Raw genomic sequence first — 17,618 nt, 5'->3', positions numbered from 1 at the left:
TAAAAAAGAGTGGATGGCATCAATTTAAGGCCCACAATTTAGAAATTCCACCAGGCCACTTTAGACCACCATATACAGCTTAAACCCCCAATCCCACCACCAAATTGTAACTGCCAAACCCTAGGCATTTGAGGTATAGCAGAAATGGGGGCCAGGGGAGGGTAGGGAAGGATGGGAGAAGATACTCCTCACGAAAACAATGAAGGAGGTAATAATTATAATACTTGAAAATTAGATAAATCAAAAGAGTAAAAGGAAGGATAGATATGTTGAGCTATGGCCGGGCGCAGTGGCTCACGCCTGTAATCCCAGCACTTTGGGAGGCCGAGGCAGGCGGATCACGAGGTCAGGAGATCGAGCCCACCCTGTAAATGGTGAAACCCCGTCTCTACTAAAAATACAAAAAAATTAGCCAGGCGTGGTGGTGGGTGCCTGTAGTCCCAGCTACTCGGGAGGCTGAGGCGGGAGTGGCATGAACCCCAGGAGGCGGAGCTTGCAGTGATCCGAGATGGCGCCACTGCACTCCAGGCTGGGAGAGAGAGCGAGACTGTCTCAAAAAAAAAAAAAGAAAAAGAAAGAAAGAGAAGGGAGCCAGGCGTGCTGGCTGACACCTGTAATCCCAGAACTTTGGGAGGCAGAGGTGGGCAGATTGCTTGAGCCCAGGAGATCCTTGAGCCGAGATTGCACCACTGCACTCCAGCCTGGGCAACAGAGCAAGACTCCGTCTCAAAAAAAAATAAATAAATTTTGAGCTATCACTGACGTGAGTCTGGAGAAATACCAAAATCACTTTGTCACACTTGGCCCACAGAGCTCATATTGGCAAGTGTAACACAAACCCCATACACCCACAGCAAGTTGCCTCAGTTCTCCAACACATACAAGGGCATGAAGTTAAACATTTATCCTGCCTCAGAAAAGTTCTGTTAACTTGAAACTATTTGCTCTCTACTGAGTAGAGAAGCATTCAAATAAATTCATATAGAGTAGACAAGCATTCAAATAAATTCATATAGTTACATCACTGTCTGCTCAATAGATCAGTTCATTTTTATTTTCCTTGCTTAACTTACTGTAGAATTCCTGTTAGAGCTGACATTGACAGTGACCTCTTGCATGCAAGTAAATTACTAAGCTAAATAAAAATGAAATACAATCTACAATTTTTTTTTTTTTTTTTTGGAGACAGAGTCTCGCTCTGTTGCCCAAGCTGGGGTGCACTGGCATAATCTCAGCTCACTGCAAGCTCCGCCTCCCGGGTTCGCGCCATTCTCCTGCCTCAGCCTCCTGAATAGCTGGGACTACAGGCACCCGCCACCACGTCCAGCTAATTTTTTTTTTTAATTTTTTTTTATTTTTAGTAGAGACGGGTTTCACCTTGTTAGCCAGGATAGTCTCGATCTCCTGACCTCATGATCCGCCCGCCTCGGCCTCCCAAAGTGCTGGGATTACAGGCATGAGCCACCACACTGGGCCTACAATCTTTATTTTATGAAAAATTTTAAAGATGCTATATAGTTATTTCACTATCATCACTGAAATGTTTAAAATAATTTTAGAAAACAATTAGCCAATCCTTAAAATAATTTTCTCAATAGGCAAAAGGTCGTTGGGGGAAAAAAAAAAGTTTTTAAAAAAAAGTTTAATTTTCTGGAAAAACTGAGGCTAACCCTCTGAAGAACATTTATAAAACCACTAGAAACATGTACTTATCTTTTTTCCCCTCCTCATGGGACTAGAGAGACAATCATCTCACAGAGAGGCTCTCAGAGGTTTGGCCACTGAATGGCCCTAATGGCTGGACAACATGGTTGTATCTCCTCCCTCTCCTGTGAATGCCACACGCACTGCTTACTGCCTCAGCCTCATTTTTACACAGAGTTACATGAGAAATGCCCAGCTGGCAACCCAGTACCTCAATTACAGGGAATTCTCATTCTCTTTCACGTTTGCTTCTGTGCTCCAACTCTTTTCTAAACTACCCAATGCTGAGATTTCCTACAGAGTCACAAAATAATGCCCCACCTATTTTGAGTGCCATGAGGAACTTGTTCCATGGACAACATGCCATCGGGCCAGGAACCCAGTTGGTTAGATGATGCTGCTTGGCCATAGGGATTAGCCCCCATTCCCATGGGGATTTCACCAGGCCCTGGGGGAGCAAAAAGAAAGCACAAATTCTCAAGTAAGAGCAAAAATTATCCTGAAACATCTAACTTTCTTTTTTCATGAAGGGGGGAGGGGGGACACTTACTCATTTGAAGCATCTGCTGCTGCTGTTGCTGCGGCTGCAATATTGGTCTCGCACCTGGTATGCTATTAGACCGAAGAGGCAACGTGGGAATAGAGCCACCCAGTGCAGGTCTGGGTAAAGAAGTATTATAATCTCCTCCTGGTCTTCCCATGGAGTTTGAATTCATTGGTTCCATTCTGCCGGCCTTTGAGTTTGGTAAGCCCCAGTCTCCTGAGGAAGGAATCTGAGTCCCAGTCACATTTCTGTTTGGTCCCCCTAAAACAGGTAGCCATACTTAGGTCTTTTCCATATTATAATGAAATTCTTCTTATACCATATAAGTACAGCCATTATACACAACATCAGCCTTGACAAAACAGTACTTTGTCATGGTAAGAAAAGGGCTGGCCAACTGTGGAGACATAGGCCACTATTCTCATGTATTCAACAGGTTGGAAAATGTCATAGACCAAAAGACTCTAAGAGTTTACATAACCAAGACATAGAATAAAAGAAGGATATTCATGGAAGAAACACACTAACATTATTCAAAAAGTTATTATTTACTCCCAATTATTTAGATGGCTTTAAGTATTTTAAATATGCTTTTCCCAAAATAATCATACATACTAATTAGAAATAACATACCCACGCTTGAGCCATAATTTTCCTGACTATCCATCATTCTTGGATTCCCACCCAACATGGGTTGCTTTGGTAACATGGGGAAAGCACTGATATTTTTTACTGGAAGACTTGAGCCAACAGAAACAGGGCTATCCAGAGACACTGCTCGGTTATATGGAGGACGAATAGACTGCACAGTCTGTGGACTTTTCAAACCTGTTGAAAACACAATACAAAAATATTTCTTGGTGATTTAATACATAAATAATCAAGTACAAAACACAAATACCACCACTCCCCACCCAAGAATGTCTTTCTTACAAAAACAAACACTGTCTTCCTTTACAAAATAAGTACTAGCCCTCACCCACCACCGCCACCCCCCGCCCCCCTGCTGGCCAAAAAAAGGTCTCATATTCCAAATAAAGTAGAAACAACAATCTCCATGTCGGCTGAAGTACTGAGAACTCTTCTGTAGCCTGATATGGTCACTGATACTCTGCGCTTCACTTAATATTGAAAAATTCACAAATGTTCCAAGCTCCTGAAGGTTCTTGCATATTTGTACTTGAGTATACTGTTTATAATTTTAACAATCAACTTAACCAGATAAGTTGCCTTCTGATCGAAAAGAAATAAAATGTAAAATCTCCTTCTAACCTTCTTTTTTTCCTTTTTTCCCCCCCTACTCTTAGTTGATCTATCCATTCTAGTTTAGGAAATAATGCTACTGAAAATGAATAATGACCATTCTGAGTAACTGTGAATGCTGCCTTTTCGATTGATACACACAGTATATCTTTGTTTTTCTGTCTGTTTGTTTGAGACAGAGTCTCACTCTGTCACCCAGGCTGGAGTGCAGTGGCGCGATCTTGGCTCACTGCAACCTTCGCCTCACAGGTTCAAGCAATTCTCATGCCTTAGCTTCCCGAGTAGCTGGGACCACAGGTGTGAGCCACCACACCCGGCCTACCTTTGTTAAATTGATGAAGTAAACACACAGCAACAGGAGAGGGGCTAGATAAGAACCAGCAAACACCAAAGAAGAAAACTATCTTAATTAAATGACAAGATTCTGTTAAAACACCAATGGACAGGTTTTAATCTAGAGTCTGAGTTGCTCTTTAATCCAATTCTCTGTGGCTAAGAAAAATATATGCCCTAGTACCTACAGTACTCACCTGGAATAATCAAAGATGAACATTTTTCTGTAAGTGCCATGATTACTGGCATATTAGTTAGAAGTCGGAAATTTATTTAATTTTTAAAAAACAGGAAAATGTTCAAAAAGCTTTCTAAAGCACATACAATATAAATCAGTATAGAAAACAGAGGCAGAATATATGTTCTGAAGTTATAAATGCTATTTATATCCTGGTCTTAGTGTAAGAGTGTTTACAGGTATGCAGAAAAGTTTCAAAGGCAGCAAAAAAAAAAACAACCTAGTTCATTCTTACCCAGAGAATTAGTTCCTTGAAACACCTGTTGCTTAGTCCCCAGATGACTACTATTTGAGGATATGGAATTATTGTAAAAGTCAGAACTATTCAGATCACCAAGAATAGCATCTAGATTATCCAAGTCTCCAGATCCCTGAAAATAAAGTTTTAAAAATTAACCTGTATACATTACCAGACACACGGGTATAAACATACCCATCAGAAAAAATGATACATGAAATAGAAGCAAGTAAAATACAAAAACTACCTACAATGAGAATGCCCACCTTAAAGGCCAGTTTATTATGACCCCCATCTCTAATCTTCCTCCTCTGAGATTAAATCACTACATTTGGTCCTTTCAAAGGGGCATTTTTTAAATTTACACAAGACATTTAATTCTCAAACTGTAGAATATTTTGCAGGTAACAGTCACTAGCAGTGCATTGATAATTAGCTAACAGATATCTGCATCTATACATACCTTCTGAAAATAAGTGTGATTAATAATAAAAGGAGCAAGCTGGGATGTTCATAGGCATGCTCTAAAAAGGGCTTCGGTCAATAAATTTGGTGAACAGCAGGTTAAGCCCACATCCTAACTTTAAGCCTTTCATTGCTCAAGTGCATATTAATATATCCTATAAGTTTGAGAAATGCTTATACAGAATGTCATCTTGTGCATGAAACTTGATTTTACCTTAAAATAAAAATTATGCTGCTTAATACAAGTTTTTTTTTCCTGATTACTTCTACCATTCTCTTAATGACCCAATCTGCCCATTCCAGCAATAAACACCTCCATGAAAAAATTTCATATTGGCTACTAAAGAGTTATAGTCACATCTTAAAACATACACATCTGTTATTTCTAAATTACATCATAATTTTACTGACACCCAAAATAATTATAAAGAAATGACAGCTAAAGATTTAACTTTCTTTAAACCTAAAATGGAAGAATTTTTATATCACATTATCTAACACCGAAAAATGATGAAATATGAGCTGAAATATACAGAAAACAAATTACCTCTTCACTTGTCTCTGTCTTAATTTTAGGGTCTTTCTCTTGACTTGAGCTAGGAATGGTGGAGCTGGTGCACTGACTCATTTTATTATCCACTCCTTCCACTTGGGGCTGTAGTTCTTTAGAGAGTGCATCACTAGGATCATCCCTGTCCAGCAGGTATCTAAGAAGTGCATTATTCTCCTTCTTCTTAGGACTTAGCTGCTCCTGCTTGACAACATTACTGTCCCCACAAGAAGTTATACTGCTGGTGTCTTTCCCAGTGGCTTCTGCAGTAATCTTGGCTACTTCAGCTGGTGAATTCCCATTCTGCAGCAACTTGTGCAAAATCCGGTGCTTCTCTTGTAACAGTGACCCATGCATATTGGATGTAGAGGATACTCCTCCAGATGTAGAGGAGGAGACTCCAGAGGGGCTGGTGACACTAACAGAAGATTCTTTACAACTTGAATCTAGGGGGGAGTTGGTCAAGGAGGAATGACCCCGGTCATCAGAAGAACAGGTAAGTAACTGCAGTAATTTTTTATGACCTTTGCTTTCCAAAGGACCCCTTTGATTCTCTGCCCCCTCAACACTGCTCTCCTTACTTTCTTTGTCACTGAGGTGATCTCTGCTATTTGACTGACACATTGAACTCTCCACTGGATTCTGGTCACAATAAAAGCCCAGAGGACTCTTGGAATCCTGACTGCTTACTTTACTTGGTTGGGTAATATTCATATTGGGAGAGTTATCCAATTTGGGGCCTGGTGATGACAGAGTAGATAAAAGGGAAGTCCCCACACCCTCACTGATGGCTTGTAGAGCACTGAGAGAGCTGCTGGAAAAGCTGTGGTTCCCAGTATTGCCAGAAGATGCCATGGGAGAGTGCACACCTGAATTTGAAAAAAATTTAAGAAAAGAATTAGACTACCCGACACTGTAACAAAATACAACTTAATTCTTCAAAGTTTCTATTACAAAATAGATTAACTTTACAAGAATTACAGTAGTATGGAAAGAATAATTACTTAAAAAGAAAAAAAATAAAAGGAAATGTCAACACAAATACCTGCAACAGGAGAAAACTGATGTGAGGCTATCTTTGGACTCCCACGATTACGAGGCGAAATCATGATATTCTGCTGGTTTGGGGCAAGACCAGGACTCCCATGTGGGGGGCTACTCATGTTGAGCCCATAGTTGTTGTTCTGGTAGGAAGATGGTGATTGCATGCCTGGCCCAGGGGTCAATGAAGCTATGTTACTGGAACCCCCGTACCTAGCTCCACTCATCTGCCCTGTGGTGCTAGGGTCTGCCAAGCCATAGGCCCTGCTGCTCGGCATCTGTAAGCCTTGGTTTGGCGACATACTCATGCCGCCAACCGAACTGTTGCATCCAGCCATAGGTGGTCTAATCCCTTGTCCAACAGGATTTGGGTTTGGTCTATATCCATTCTGTTCTCTGCAAAACAAACATCAAACTTTTACTAAAAAATTCTAAGCATGCATGAAAGCCTTTAATCAGATTTAAAATAAAATAAAATTTTAAAAAACCAGCCAGCTACAGGGGCTAACACCTATATTCCCAGCACTTTGGGAAGTTGAGGCAGGAGGATCACTTGAGCTCAGGAGTTTGAAACCAACCTGGGCAACACAGCAAGATCATGTCTCTACAAAAAATTTAAAAATTGGCCAGGCATAGTGACACACATCTGTAGTCCTAGCTACTCAGGAGGCTGCGGTGGGAGGATTGCCTGAGCCCAGGAGGAGTTCGAGGTTGCAGTGAGCTGTGATGGCACTACTGCACACCAGCCTGGGTGACAGATCAAGACCCTGTCTCTGTTAAAAAAAAAAAAAAAAAGAAGAAGAAGAAGAAAGAAAGGAAGGGAGAGAGAAGGAGAGGGAATAATGGGATGAATTAACTACCCAGGAACTTAACTTTTTAGGCAGTATTCCAATACCTAGTGACAGTTCCAATCTACATATCGATCAATTATTTACCTAGTAACATATTTTTAAGTAAGCCACAGAATCTATGAGTGACACCACTGTAGTATTATGAAAGACCAACAGCTATGTTAACTGGAGTTTCAGGTGGGCTTTATTAGAATTGCCACATTATCTAGGGCTTCACCTGGAGGTACCTGCAAATTACTCAAGATAATTAATGGGTGAATATCCTTCCCTTCATGCATTTCTTATTTGCCACTATCAACCCAGACAGTAACTACCTTTATTCTTGAAGTTTACCCTCAAATTTTAAATGCAGTCCCCAAAGCAATATACATCATCAGAAATGAATGGTAAGACATGTAATCAGATTTTATGTGCTCTTTTATCCACCCATTAGCCTTCCCATCACCTAGCTTTCCTGTAAAGTATTTAATAAATAATCACTTTCACATAAAAATACAACCTTAAACATATCATAATCCAGGAATCTAAACTCATTTCATCAAACCCAATAACCTTCCTAAATTTTGTCTCATTTTGTCCCTTCCCTTTTTACTTTAATAATAAAGCATTTTGAGAACACTGCTGCATTTCGTATTAGAATACACAGTAATCTATCATTACCTCTGAAGGAAGTGGGTTGAGACAAAGCCATGTCGATCATTTGTTACAGGATTTCGGAAGAGTTTGCTTTTTGTCTGTGCAGTCACTATAGTTCCATCAGCCAACGAGAATCGATATACTGGGGTTTCTGCATGGCCATTAAGATAAGCTGTTGGGGAAAATATCCCATCACTGGTAACTACAGTCAGCAAAACAAATATATATAGGAGGGGACAGGGAGGAAATATACTTCAAGTACATTTCTAAAAATCCACGGAAAGACTGGATCTGCACCAAATCATCAACAGGGTAAAATAAGAACACTCAGGAATCATTTTCCTACCCCTCGCCAACAAAACAGCAACTACAGTCATGTGCATACCAAACATAATGACAAACAAGATCAAGAATCAACCCCAAAACCAGGTATGGTGGTGTGTACCTGCAGTCTCGGCTACTCAGAAGCTGAGGCAGAAGGGTCAATTAAACCCAGAAGTTCGAGTCCAGCCTGGGCAAGATAGCAAGGCCCTGTCTCTAAAGAATAAAATGATAAGAAGAATCAACCCCAAAATTTTTTACCTTCTTGATAGTGACGTTTCTGGGACCATGACTGCCCATCATTTAGACTAAAAAATCTCTGAATACACCTTCGGATTATATCTTCAAAGCCAGGCCTCATGGAGGATCTCAGTGAATTTGTATCTATATTGACAACCTTTCCTATTAAACAGAAAAGGAAAAAAAGACTTATATCCAGCCCACAAGTATTTACTGGCTGCCTACACATGGCTTAGCACTGGAGAATAAAATAAAAGATATTAAATCTTTGTTCCACCTTCTCTGATCCAAATTTCTACTATATCCAGAGCTTTTCTCCTTAAGACATAGCACCACAGGATTCTCACTACATGTTCTGCTAAGGAGTATAATAATACATTTGGTCTTTGTCAGATTTCTAGCACAGAGCCCCTATCCAAAATCCTCAGAATTTCCTGAGTAATAAAAGTATTTTCAAGTTATTCATAAAGAGCCCCTTTGGAACACACCTCAATTTATGCTAATGAGGTGACTTAGGGTGGGGTCTCTAGATCACCTCAGGATGGAGCTGGTAATCAGAAAAACCAAGTAATTAAAGGATTGGAACTTTCTGTTAGTAGTTCCATCTACTAACCTCCAGGAATGGGGCATGAGGGAGGAAGGAGAGACTGGTGATTAAATTCTATAAAAAACTCTTGGCCTAGCACGGTGCCTCACGCCTGTAATCCCAGCACTTTGGGAGGCCAAGGCAGGCAGATCACGAGATCAAGATATCGAGACCATCCTGGCCAACATGGTGAAACCCCATCTCTAGTAAAAATACAAAAATTAGCTGGGCGTGGGGGCATGTGCCTGTAGTCCCAGCTACTCGGGAGGGTGAGGCAGGAGAATCACTTGAACCTGGCAGGCGGAGGTTGCAGTGAGCCGAGATCATGCCACTGCACTCCAGCCTGGCAACAGAATGAGACTCCATCTCAAAAAAAAAAAAAAAAAAACCTCTTGGGCAGCAACAGTGGCTCACGTCTGTAATCCCAGCACTTTGGGAGGCCGAGGCAGGCAGATCACAAGGTCAAGAGTTCGAGACCAGCCTGGTCAACATGGTGAAACCCCATCTCTACTAAGAATACAAAACTTAGCTGGGCGTGGTGGCACGTACCTGTAATCCCAGCTACTTGGGAGGCTGAGGCAGGAGAATTGCTTGAACCCGGGAGGCAGAGGTTACAGTGAGCTGAGATCGTGCCACTGCACTCCAGCCTAGGCAACAGAGCAAGACTCCATCTCCAATTAAAAAAAAAAAAAAAAAAAAAAAAAAAAACTCTTGAACAAGAGATTTGATGAGCTTCCAAAGGATGAACATATTAAGGTGCTGGGAAGGCTATAAGCCCAGAGAGGGCATGGAACCTCCAAACCTCATCCCTACCCCCTAATACCTTGTCCTATACATTTCTCCCATTGAGATATTCCTGAGTTGTATCCTTCGTAAGAAACCAGTAAACCTGAGTAAAGCATTTCCGGATTTCTTGAGCCATTCTAGCAAATCATCAAACCTAAGGAAAGGATCAGAAGCCCAATTTATAGCCAGTCAGTCAGAAGTGCAGAAGGCCAGGACTTACAACTGGCATCTGAAGTGAAGTACAGGCAGTCTTGTGGGACTGAACCCTTAAACTTGTAAGATCTAATGCTAAACCCAGGTAGAAACTGTCCAAACTAAAATTGTAGGGCACCCAGCTTATGTCAGACAGAGCACTGGTTAGTGTAGAAAAAAATACATCTGGGGTCAGAAGTGGTGTGGCAGTGTAGAAAAACAGTGTTTTCCCAAATGCTGTACAGAATATATATCACACAAACTCCTTTTACTTTCTGAATGTACTGAATATACATGTCCAGATAATCTTAAGTTCATTTTCGTGTAAAGGGAAAAAATAACGCCTACGAGGAAAGTTGTTTGTCCAAAGAGATTCTGTCCCTACAACTATAAGCAAGAGAAAATACCTGCTTAAAGTAAGCCAGCAGGGACAATTCTTTGCATCTGAGAGATGATCACATTTTTGTACACTTAATACCTAAACTTGGAGGGCTAACCAAATACTCATTTCTACAATGCTGGAAGCTTCTGACAACTTTTGCTTAATATCAAATACAATGGAGACACCAAATATACATACTCAAAAATACTATCAAATTAAAGAAGGTTTCATGACAACAGATGGTCCTTAAAAAATGTCTAGGCCTTTTCACTCTAAGCAGCACTAGGGTGGTTGGCAAAAGCAAGTGCCTTACAAAAAGTGGCAGAACGGGAGCAAAGAAGAAAGTAGTTAATCCATTTCCTAAAAAAGACTGATATGATGTGAAAGCACCAGCTATGTTTAATTGGTAATAAACTAGTCAAAAGGGCTCAAAGAACCAAAACTGCATCTGATGGCCTCAAGAACTGTGTTTTTGAAATGAACCTTGTTGATCTGCATAATGATGAAACTGCCCTTAGAAAATTCAGACTAATTACTGAGGATATCCAGGTCAAAAACTATGTGACCAGCTTCCATGGCTGGTCTTGGATCAGCTTTCAGGCCTTTTCTATGTCTTTGAATGCAGACAGAATGATCCAAGCCATAATAACTGGTCACACAGTTTTTGACCTGGACATCCTCAGTAATCTTTTCTGTGACAAAATATGCTCCATGGTTAAACATGGCAGACTTCATATGAAGCTCCTGCTGATGTCAAGATTGCCAATAGTTATCTGTTTTGTGTAGGTTTTACTAAGAAATGCAATAATCAGATTTGGGCAATCTCTTATGCTCAGCACCAGCAGATATGCCAAATCCCAATGATGATGGAAGTCGTGACCCAAAAGGTACAGACAAATAACTTGAAAGAAGTGGGCAATAAATTGACTCCAGACAAATTAGGAAAGACATAGAAAAGGCTTGCCCAGGCCAGGCGCGGTGGCTCACGCCTGTAATCCCAACACTTTGGGAGGCCGAGGTGGGTGGATCATGAGGTCAGGAGTTTGAGACCATCCTGGCTAACATGGTGAAACCCCATCTCTACTAAAAATACAAAAAATTAGCCGAGTGTGGTGGCACGTACCTGTAGTCCCAGCAACTCGGGAGGCTGAGGCAGGAGAATGGTTTGAACCTGGGAGGCAGAGGTTGCAGTGAGCCGAGATCTCGCCACTGCACTCCAGCCCGGGCAACAGAGCGAGACTCCATCTCAAAAAAAAAAAAAGTCTTGCCCATGTATTTATCCTTTCTATGACATATTCATTAGAAAATATACTGAAGAAAACCAAGTTTGGTTTGGGAAAACTCATGGGGCTTCATAGTGAAAGGTAATTCTGCAAAAGCTACTGGAGATTTAAAACGCACTAATATTGAATAAGCTGACAAAAATAAACCACCAGTCCAATAATCTGTTTAAAATTCAGAATTTTAATGGTGACCAAAAATCTTATTAGTAGCAGGGGGAGACTAGGGAAAAGGGATAAACGCATTCTGGGAAAGAGTAAATACCTGTGCACTCGTGCCCAAAATAGAGATGATTTGTCCTCAACCACCTCCCCTGAGTTTAGCCCTGGGCCACATGACAAATACAAAACAGATGTCCATAAAAAGTTTATTAAATGAAACACATCAGGGACAGAAGATAAAACATCTCCAGAGGTCAAAATAAGTATTGTGTTGAGTGCAATAAGCCTCCTATAAAATAAGAGACAGCCACTGGAAGCCATTAACTATAACTACGGTAAGTAGGGTCTCAGTTTTAAATGATGTTAATCACACAAAGCATTTGATCTTTCTTGCTTGGCAATTTTTTTCTCCATCATGTCCTGTTTTCTTTCATGCTTGGTAATTTCTAACTTTTATAATAAACATGTATCACTTTTATATACTGATGAGATAATTTTCAAAGATGCTACTTGCTAAACTGCTTAAAGATATTTTATTTAGTATTTTCAGTAACAAATGTAAAACATGGCTATTCAAGTAGAAAATTAACACTGCCAAATCATAAGAGGTGCAGAGAAAGACCCACTCTAAAAGGATAAAATAATATATAACAATTGCTGTCACTAGGTTTATCTGAGGGGAGTTAATACAGAGAAAATGTTCAAATATAAAGCAACATGCAGCCGGGCATGGTGGCTCATGCCTGTACCTGTAATCCCAGCACTTTGGGAGGCTGAGGCAGGCGGATTACCTGAGGTCAGGAGTTTGAGACCAGCCTGACCAACATGGTGAAACCCTGTCTCTACTAAAAATACAAAAAATTAGCCAGGCGTGGTGATGGGCGCCTGTAATTTCAGCTACTCGGGAGGCTGAGGCAGGAGAATCACTTGAACCCAGGAGGCAGAGGTTGCAGTGAGCCGAGATCATGTCATTGCACTCCAGCCTGGGCACGACAGAGCAAAACTCTGTCTCAAAAAAAAAAAAAAAAGTAATATCCATCAGCGTAAACAAGATTGTACTTTGAATTGTCAAAATAATCCTTTGCTACTTTTTAATTGTGAAAATTAATCTAAAAAATCCTGAAGATGGGTTACTGATGGCATAAAATGGTTGAATGACTGCAAAAATAGCAATATTTCTTTAAAAATATTCTGCATTATGTATATTATACATACATATTACAAACACACACATACATGTGTAATAGCGATAGCTATGTTTTATGTATACCTACTCCATTTTTATATCACTTGTTAAAGGTCCACATTGTAAAATTAGTGTTACACAAAGCAAAAAATACAGGTTAAGTCAGGCAGACTCAGCTATAAATTTTTCTTATTAGCCATGATCTTGGACAATAACCCAATCTCTGTCACCAAGCTCTGTTTCTTTATCTCTGAAATGGGGCATACATGACAAACTCGTGGCATCCCCATTTACACTTAGGTGACCATAAGAGTAACCCTGAAGGTAAATAAAAATAATATTGCCACAGTGTTTAATTTCATTAATGCATCTTATCAACCACAATGTCTTTAATTTTTTATTTCTATGATTAAAAAATGGCACACCAAGACTGAAACTCAGGTTGACATCAAGAATTACTCCCGGCCAAGGACAGTGGCTCACAACTGTAATCCCAGCACTTTGGGAGGCTGAGGCAGGCGCATCACTTGAGGTCAAGAGTTCAAGACCAGCCTGGACAACATGGTGAAACCCCGTCTCTACTAAAAATATAAAAATTAGCTGGGCATGGTGGCACCTGCCTGTAGTCCAAACTGTTTGGGAGGCTGTGGCAGGAAAATCACTTGAACCCAAGAAGTGGAGGTTGCAGTGAGCCGAGATCGCACCATTGCACTCCATCCTGGGCAACAGAGCAAGACTCCGTCTCAAAAAAAAAAAAAAAAAAAAAGGAATTACTCCCAATAATTCTCATTAAATTACTTGTAATTTTTTTAAACATGTTTCTTTATGACAAATGGGCTTGAAGTTAAAGAAATACTAAATTCTGACACAAAATGCAATTTGGAGAGAAAACCAGGTGCCCCTAAATTTGTTTTTTTAATTTATTTGGGGGATTTAAAAATGCCAAACATACCCAACTCAAATGCCAAGAATTTTAGTGAAATTCTTTTAAGGTTGCATAAGCAACATGAAAAATGATACACATAAAGCACTCACTACAGTAGGTATACATTTCTATGATAGTACAGATTAAAAATAGTAACATTTACAAAAATTTCCAAAATAAAAATGTACGTATACACAGAGAGAGAGAGAAAGAGAGAGAGAGAGAGAAAGAGTTTTTACCTGAAAGATCATGTCTGGTAATAAAGCTCTCAGGGTTTGATGGAAATGCTCTTTCTCCTGTAGTAATGCGGCGTGCCACACAGATCATACAAGATTGCAAATCTACAATAAAAAATTCACCCTGGTAAGGATTATACTTAACTTTTGGATATATATGTTCAATAGGCAAGCAAGGACATGGAATTCAGTAAGAAGGGTTACAATACAAGTTTCAAAACTCCAAGTATGGCCGCTATTTGTTTCATGAACATCACAAACATATGATAGCTCTTACCTTCCCCTTCCTCCATCATAGCTCGTGGCTGAGACAGGGCAAAGCACTGCATTGTTTCATATCTCTGGCGCATTTCAGGACTGGCGTTTATGTCTTCCAGAATATCATGTGGTGTCTTCATCAACATACGGCAATTAAATGTATGGCTTTTTTGTCTTTGGGTCTCATTTGTCCAGGAAACTCCATTAACTTTGGAAAACAAATTGAAATGACATTTTAAAAAGCTGGTAACTCATTCTATGACCATCATCAAGAATTCAAGCTGCATTTTCTCATTATGCATGTTTTCCATAGTTATATCTATACTAACATTTCAGGCTGGCAATATACAAAACATGTGAATAATTTCAACTTTAACAGAAATCTCACTGCATATTTTGTAACTATATGCCTCTTAAAATGTATACCAAATTTTTAATTCACTGACTCCATATGTGAAAATTTTGCTATTAAATCACATGCCTTTCTACCCTCATTTGATCACTTGACTTCCTAAAAGATACATTCAATTTTCTAAGAAATGGTCAAGGAAAAAAATTTAACCTATTTAGAAAATACACATTAAAAGCCTACCTGTAGATTTTGGTAAATTTTTAAGAAAATCCTTTCTGTCTTCTTCATGTAAGATATTGTAAACACTTGTGTTAACCAGGTCCTCTTGCTTATATTGCAGGTATTGTGTGACATTTTCTGATACAAATACAATGCTTCCGTCTCGATTCACCACAAATAGGAAACCATCCAATGCCTAAAATAGGATTATGTTAATACAGGCTGTCATGGACTGAATTGTATCCTCCTCCCTCTAATTCTTAAATTGAAACTCTAACCATCAATGTAACTGTATTTGGAAACAAGACCTTCAAGGAGGTAATTAAAGATAAATGAGGTCATAACGGTGGGGACCCTAATCCAATATGACTGGTATCCTATAAGGGGAGAGAAAGACACCAGAAATGTGCACGCAGAGAAAAAGGCCATGGGAGAACACAGTGACAAGCCAAGGAGAATCCAATCCTGCTGACACCTTGATCCTGCACTTCCAGCCACCAACACTGTAAGAAATAAATTTATTTGGTTTCACCTACCAAGTCTGTGGTATTTTGTTATGGTAGTATCAGCAAACAGCAGCCATAGTAGTAAGTAGAATGTGTAAAAACTACTGCTGACTTAATTACTGCAAACAACTATAAGCCACCATTACTACTAACATTAGCACCATTACTACAGGCCTTACTGGGGGGAAAAAAAAGAAGAATAATTGGGGGTGGGGGAGTGTGTACATAAATATGTTCAGCATGAAATCTGAATTAATGTCTAACCTAATTTTTAAAGAATTATATCTTTAAAGGAGCTTTTAAAAATGAGAAAAGCATCCTTAGCTCTTCCCATTTTTCCATTTGATGCCAAGTCAAGCTACAGAAACTGCTCTACTATTCCTTAATGAGAATTTACAAAGAGGAATTTCAAAACTGATCAACTAAAAGTAGTTGGAACAAACTACCTGAAACAAAAAGAAGTTGACAAGACAAGTTAACTTTATGAAGGGCTTCAGCCCCTAAACAAATACAATGCACATTTTTAAGTCTTAACAATTCCTAAAGAATATAAAACCATAGCATGCCATGTGATCAATCATGCAAAAATTCACCAAAAATGTCTGAGCTGAAACGTACGTCATCATACCCCAGTATCTGTGTAAGATTGGTTCCAAGACCTCCCAAAGATAGCAAAATCTGAGGATGCTCAAGTCTCCGATATAAAATGGTGTATTTGCCTATAGCCTATGCATATATTCCAATATACTTTAAATCATCTCTAGATTAGTTATAATACCTAATACAATGTAAGTGCTATGTAAATAGTCATCACACTGAGGTATTTTTTATTGTTTTAACATTATTTTTTATTTCTTCCCCAGCCTCCAAATCTGTGGTGCAAAACCCATGGATATGAAGGGCCATTTGTACCCAAATATCTCTGTGAAATTACAGGCTACCTTTCCTTTCCTGCTTGCTTATATTTTTATGTTTGTATAATGTGTGGTTTCTCAGTTTGCAACTATATTTTTACTAGGGGGGCAAGGCTTCCTGAATTATGTATATTGTAAATATAAGAGCATTTTACCATCATATTCAGAATACTGAACTGTCTCAAAGAAAAAAATGTTTTCTTTTTGTTCTCATTTCCTAACCAAAATTTCATCGATTTTTTATAACTTTATAATAAACCAAATGGCAACACAGCCTACTGGACAGTTAAAATCTTTATACTTGCCTGAAGTAAAAGCGGTCCTAAGGAGTCTTTATCAATAACTCCCTGCCCTGTAGAAGATACATCGGCTTTTTGAACATCATCATCATTGGAAATCGTTTTTCCTGAAAAGACAGAAGGCAGTATAACGAATAACACACTATCAGTTATAGATTAAATCACCTTCGAATAGTCCCCAGAAGAGACATAAAGATACACATGCACATGCCCATACATACATACAAAACATTTCCTCATAAGAGAATGATGCTACAATATTATAACATCAAAACTAAACTTCATAGTTACCCAGGAAGCCAGAAGATACCTAAATCATTTCACTACTAAATGTACTATCCCACAGCTTCCTGAAAAGGAACTACCAAATAACAGGGAATTGTCTGTTAACCGTCTCTAAAGAGCATAAGCTGGAGGCCTGGCGCGCTGGCTCACGCCTGTAATCCCAGCACTCTGGGAGGCTGAGGCGGGCGGATCACCTGAGGTCAGGAGTTTGAGACCAGCCTGGCCAACATGGCAAAGCCCCGTCTCTACTAAAAATACAAAACTTAGCTGGGCGTGGTGGCAGGTGCCTGTAATCCTAGCTACTCGGGAGGCTGAGGCAGGAGAATCTCTTGAACCCAGGAGGTGGAGGTTGTGGTGAGCTGAGATCGCACCACTGCACTCCAGCCCGAGAGACAAAGCGAGACACCGTCTCAAAATAAATAAATACATAAATAACAAAAAGCACAGCTGGTCAACACATTTGTCTATTCCCATACTTGCTAGCCTCCATCAGTTGTAGTCTCTACCCAAACAAAGGAGCAAAAAGGCAAATATAGCAACAAGTTCCTTCTAAAGCAGGGGTCCCCGACCCCCAGACCACAGACAAGTATCAGTCTGTGGCCTGTTAGGAATGGGGCTGCACAGCA

The 17,618-nt window shown here is 39.8% G+C and overlaps 1 protein-coding gene across 12 annotated transcripts in view; it reads right to left on the bottom strand.

Annotated features, from left to right (window-relative positions):
* Positions 1-17,618, bottom strand: part of NCOA3 (nuclear receptor coactivator 3) — a 157,228-nt gene that overhangs the window by 14,751 nt on the left and 124,859 nt on the right. For all 12 annotated transcript variants that reach the window (XM_063659005.1, XM_054466525.2, XM_054466528.2 and 9 more), the window contains 12 exons: positions 16,714-16,814; positions 15,010-15,184; positions 14,437-14,625; positions 14,163-14,264; positions 8,446-8,586; positions 7,888-8,035; positions 6,381-6,772; positions 5,333-6,204; positions 4,318-4,453; positions 2,882-3,076; positions 2,255-2,509; positions 2,026-2,152 (listed from right to left, as the gene is read on the bottom strand). In XM_063659005.1, coding sequence (XP_063515075.1) covers positions 2,026-2,152; positions 2,255-2,509; positions 2,882-3,076; positions 4,318-4,453; positions 5,333-6,204; positions 6,381-6,772; positions 7,888-8,035; positions 8,446-8,586; positions 14,163-14,264; positions 14,437-14,625; positions 15,010-15,184; positions 16,714-16,814 — 2,833 coding nt within the window. The remainder of the gene's footprint in view (positions 1-2,025; positions 2,153-2,254; positions 2,510-2,881; positions 3,077-4,317; positions 4,454-5,332; positions 6,205-6,380; positions 6,773-7,887; positions 8,036-8,445; positions 8,587-14,162; positions 14,265-14,436; positions 14,626-15,009; positions 15,185-16,713; positions 16,815-17,618) is intronic.

Source organism: Pongo pygmaeus, chromosome 21, assembly GCF_028885625.2.
Source record: "Pongo pygmaeus isolate AG05252 chromosome 21, NHGRI_mPonPyg2-v2.0_pri, whole genome shotgun sequence".
Lineage (NCBI taxonomy): Eukaryota > Metazoa > Chordata > Mammalia > Primates > Hominidae > Pongo > Pongo pygmaeus.
This window is presented reverse-complemented; position numbering and strand designations above follow the sequence as displayed.